The 4,580-nt window shown below is 39.9% G+C and overlaps 1 protein-coding gene across 1 annotated transcript; it reads left to right on the top strand.

Annotated features, from left to right (window-relative positions):
* Positions 1–257: 257 nt before the first annotated feature.
* On the top strand, positions 258–4,139 carry LOC132630827 (uncharacterized). The gene is made up of 4 exons (XM_060346428.1): positions 258–378; positions 471–635; positions 745–1,182; positions 1,266–4,139. Exons 2-4 carry the CDS (start codon positions 498–500, stop codon positions 2,205–2,207), a joined length of 1,518 nt encoding a protein of 505 aa, XP_060202411.1. The 5' UTR covers positions 258–378; positions 471–497; the 3' UTR covers positions 2,208–4,139.
* The last annotated feature ends 441 nt before the right edge of the window (positions 4,140–4,580 follow it).

The raw sequence follows: 4,580 nt of genomic DNA, 5'->3' as shown, positions 1-4,580 counted from the left end.
ATTGTTGGATGGCAACAATTGATCCATGAGCTTACTGGTTGGGCACCCGGTCTGGATTGTTTTAATGGTGTTAGTAGGTTAGAAGTAAATAAATTAATTGAATATATTAGAGGCTTAGATGACATTACAGATCAGACCCCAGAAATTGATGTGCAACAGCGGGTTAGGTTGTACTTGCTATGGCTTTGTGGCGGCACGATATTTTCGGATAAGTCCAGTGACTTACTTAATTTAGACTACTTGCTTGACATGCGTGACCTTAGAGCAATGAGTAGACAAGCTTAGGGAGCAGCTGCATTGTCATATTTGTATACTTGTTTATGTCGCGCTTCGTTGAGGAAAGCCAAGGATGTGTGTGGATTTATTTCCTTATTGCAGGTACGTGACCTTTAAAATTATATAATTTTATTTGGTTGTCCTATTTGATAGTTATAAGGTTTTTATGTATTTATTTTAAATTTTTAATATAGGTTTGGGCTTGGGAGCGAATTATACCGATGCAGCCACCACCCGGGGCCCTTCAGCCACACACGGCTTTTGCACGAAAGTGGACTCATCGTAAAGCTCGCGAAAATGAGGCACGTGTTGTGCTACCCATATGTAGGGATGTATTGGATAACCTAACAGATGGTCAGGTATTTTTATCATAATTATGGTTGTTAATGGCGTTTTGATATAATAGTTACGCTTATGTGTAATTTGTTTATTTTATTATCATGTAATTTTATGTTCTTTCTATCGTAGTTCGTGTGGCAGCCTTATTCAGAGGCCATCATTAATGGACTCCCTGAGTGGTGTCGGCGTGGTCGAGTTATTTGGATGGCGCAGGTTCCCCTTATTTGTGGGATCTATCGAGAGTGGCACATGGTAGACCACGTTCTCAGACAGTTCGGTAGGAAGCAACATATTCCGGGACCATGTGCTGAGATTGATCCTTTTCATTACAAACGTGACAAGCGGTATGCTATAACAGTGGAGGATCAACAAAATTTTACACAAATGGACTTTTTGTGGGAAAATCGTCGACAAAGGGTAATTCTGGCCGAGTATGAAACTCAAGACCTAGAGTCATTATCAGAGTATTTTTGTTGGTATCGACGTCACTCGCGCACTTTCATAGGAAATCCTGCGCATAATGTGGATAGAGGATACCAACACATGGCAGGCAGGCATGAGGCACTGGTACGTACATTACATTCCATTAGATGTTTGATGTCTTTATATGTGTCTTAGACCACTATCAAATCTTGTAATTTTTTTTTTAGGCTTTAGGACATCAAGAATCGTACAGGTTGGCTCAGCAGACTATCCAAGATCCAACCAAGTCTAATGAAGTGAAGGAAATAGCAGAGATGTTTAGCCACATTAATACAGAGTCCATGGTTGCTGCCTCTCTGGGGACGATGTTGAGTTTCGCTCCCAATTATACACCACCGGCAGAGTATGTTGAGCCGCCTACTGTGCAAGTACCTCGTCATCAACGTCCTAATGTACCAAGACCTGCGGCGCATGGTAATGGACGCCAATCAGGTAACAGACAAGGTCGAGGTCCCGTGGATCACCAGTTGGTTGATGAGGAAGAGGTTCGTTTTGATCAAGATATGTCCAGCTCAACGATGCCTGCAGCTGATGATGCATATTACCCAATAATAGATTTTATGTCCAGCTCATCGACGTCTGCTCCCGAGGTCCAATCACCAGCAATAATCAGAAGTGAGGGGCCTTTTCAGGCATTCGCATTGTCTGAGCCTATTAGCCTCGCAGTTATAGCCCAACAGTTTGATGTTCAGACAAGCAGCTCTTATGGGATGACTGAGGGGCCTTTACCTGCATTCACTGGACAGAGCTCTTCAATTGGGAGGAGACTGAGTTTTATCGACGTGAGTATTCTAACCACTCAAATAACTCAGCTCACACAAATTGTGAGCAATATTGATGTAGCTAATGATCACTCCGATGAGTCAGATAGTGATATCCCATTAGATCACACAGAAACAGACGATGATCACTCATTTGATGATGATGGTCATTCTTATGAAGACATTACTACTCGAAGTGATGGTAACGTTAGCTACCATTCTAATGCGATTCCATATTTGAATAACACAGAAGAAGGCCCGGATGATTTTGCCTTCATGAGAGATGACGGTCCAGTTCGATCTGCACTTTGGGATTGTAAAAAACCTGAATTTATCAGATCAGGTTAGTATGGTGGCAATGAATATTCTTTTTATTTGTTGGCCCATTTTTAAGGGGTTGATAATTTTCCTTGTATTATGCAATTAGGTATGTTATTTCAGAACAAGCACGAAATTAAAGGCGCAGTGAGACAATATTGTCTCAAAGAAAAGAAAGAGTTCATTTGTGATTAGTTCAAAGGTAAATTTTGGAGGGTTATTTGCAAGCGTTATATGTTGGGATGTGAGTGGATGATCCGTTTTAGAGAAATTTCAAGTGGTATGTGGAAGGCAGGCAAAGCGGTTCTCCACCACAGTTGTCTCACGGATGATTATAGAAAGGATCATTCCAATTTGAACAGTCACCTAATTGCTACTACGTTGATACCATATATTATGGTCGATCCATACATCAGTATTAAGTCAGTTCAGCAAAAAATAAAAGGATTGCATACGTTTACTCCTAATTATAGAAAAGCACAAAAGGGGTGTAAGAAAGCTATTGAAATGGTATTTGGTGATTTTGAAACCTCTTTCAAGACATTTCCCCGATACATGGCTGCCTTAAAATATTTCAATTCGGGGACCGTTGTTGAGTGGGAGCACCAATCAACTACAATGCAAGGTGAACACATCTTCAAGTTTCTATTCTGGGCTTATAAACCAAGCATCGATGGATTCAAAAGTTGCAGGTCTGTCATCTCAATAGACGGTACTCATCTGTACAGTAATTATGAGATAAAAATGTTAATTGTTGTTGGAATTGATGCGAACAATAACATTTTTCCACTTGCATATGCTATTGTTGCACGTGAGAGCTTTGAGTCCTGGACGTGGTTCCTTGTGTTATTGTGGAGACATATTGTTCGTGAGAGACAAGGAATTGGACTTATTTCTTACTGTCATCAGGGCATCTTGCAATGTGTCCAAACACATGATTGGTTACAACCACCATCCACACACCATAGGTTTTGCGTTCGGCATTTGAAAAGCAACTTCAATAAAAAGTTCCTCAGCAGTGACCTTGAGAAGCTAATGTGGTTGGCGGCTACAGAGCACCAGAAGAAGAAGTATAAAATGAGGATGGAACAAATCAAAACAATGTCACCTCCAGCGCATCTGTGGTTAAAAGCTCTTCCGGAGGAGAAATGGACATTGCATAAGGACAACGGTCATAGGTGGGTGGGTGGCTATGACAACGAATGTCTCCGAGTCTTACAACGGTTTATTGAAGAAAGCTCGTGGATTGCCCGTTACTGCCATGGTCCGTTATACGTTTAAAAATCTTTTTGATCGGTTTGTTGAGAGAAGCACCCTTGCTGATTTGTTGATTGCGGATAAAAGGTTTTGGCCGCGCGCTGTTGAAAAGAAGTTTGATGAATACTGGGAGAGGTCCCTAAAGCATACTGACATGCAGCAATACAATGCAACTGAAGGGGTATTTGAGATTCTGACATTTGCACACGAAGGTAAGGGCGGAAATATCCATAAAGTCTCTGCCGAAAGGAAAAAGTGTTCGTGTGGGAAGTGGAGAAACTACCATATGCCATGTTCACATGCAATTAAATTTTGTGATATCCGCAGAATTCAACCAAAGACCTATGTTAACAAGTACTACAGTTGCAGGTTTTACAAGCAAACGTACAGTGAAAATTTTTCACCGTTGGGTGATGAGGCATATTGGCCACCTTCTCCCTTCAGTTTAATTGCAAACACTGAATATGAGCGAACTTCAGGAGCGCGAACTACAACTAGAAGGACGAATGAAATGGATATAGCTCCTGCTCGCATGGCTAGAAAGTGTAGTATGTGCAAGCAAACAGGTCATAACAAGAATCGCTGCCCCGACAGAAATCAGTAGTTGTTGTTGCTTGTTGGTTTTTATGTTTTTTCTTAAGTTGTACGATTGTTGTTTCCTTATGTAATCTTCCAAGAATATATAACATGTTTTGTGCCGTTTAATAGTTAGTATGTAATTTAACATTTACTACTCAGTTAATGTGTGACGTTTATTTAACTTATATTTTATTTTTTATTTCTGTTCGCATATATAACACATATTTAATTATTGCATGTGTTAAAATATTTATTTGAGTTAAGCACTGAAATTAACTATATGCTTTAAAAATTAAAAAAATCAATAAAATTTTTTTATTAAAAACACAGCCGAATATGATTTAAATAGAGGCAACGTCTTACAAAGTATTTGTAAAACGCTGGGGGGGGGGGGGGGGGGGGGGGGGGGAAATTAATGAAAGGTATAACGTGGACTGATCTACGTTATATAAATAATTTCGTATAACGTGGATCAGTCCATTTGTAAAACGTGGACTGATCCACGTTATACAAAATTATTTATATAACGTGGATCCGTCCACGTTATACCTTTTAATTTATTTTTTT

This window comes from Lycium barbarum, chromosome 3, assembly GCF_019175385.1.
Source record: "Lycium barbarum isolate Lr01 chromosome 3, ASM1917538v2, whole genome shotgun sequence".
In the NCBI taxonomy this organism is placed as follows: domain Eukaryota; kingdom Viridiplantae; phylum Streptophyta; class Magnoliopsida; order Solanales; family Solanaceae; genus Lycium; species Lycium barbarum.
This window is presented reverse-complemented; position numbering and strand designations above follow the sequence as displayed.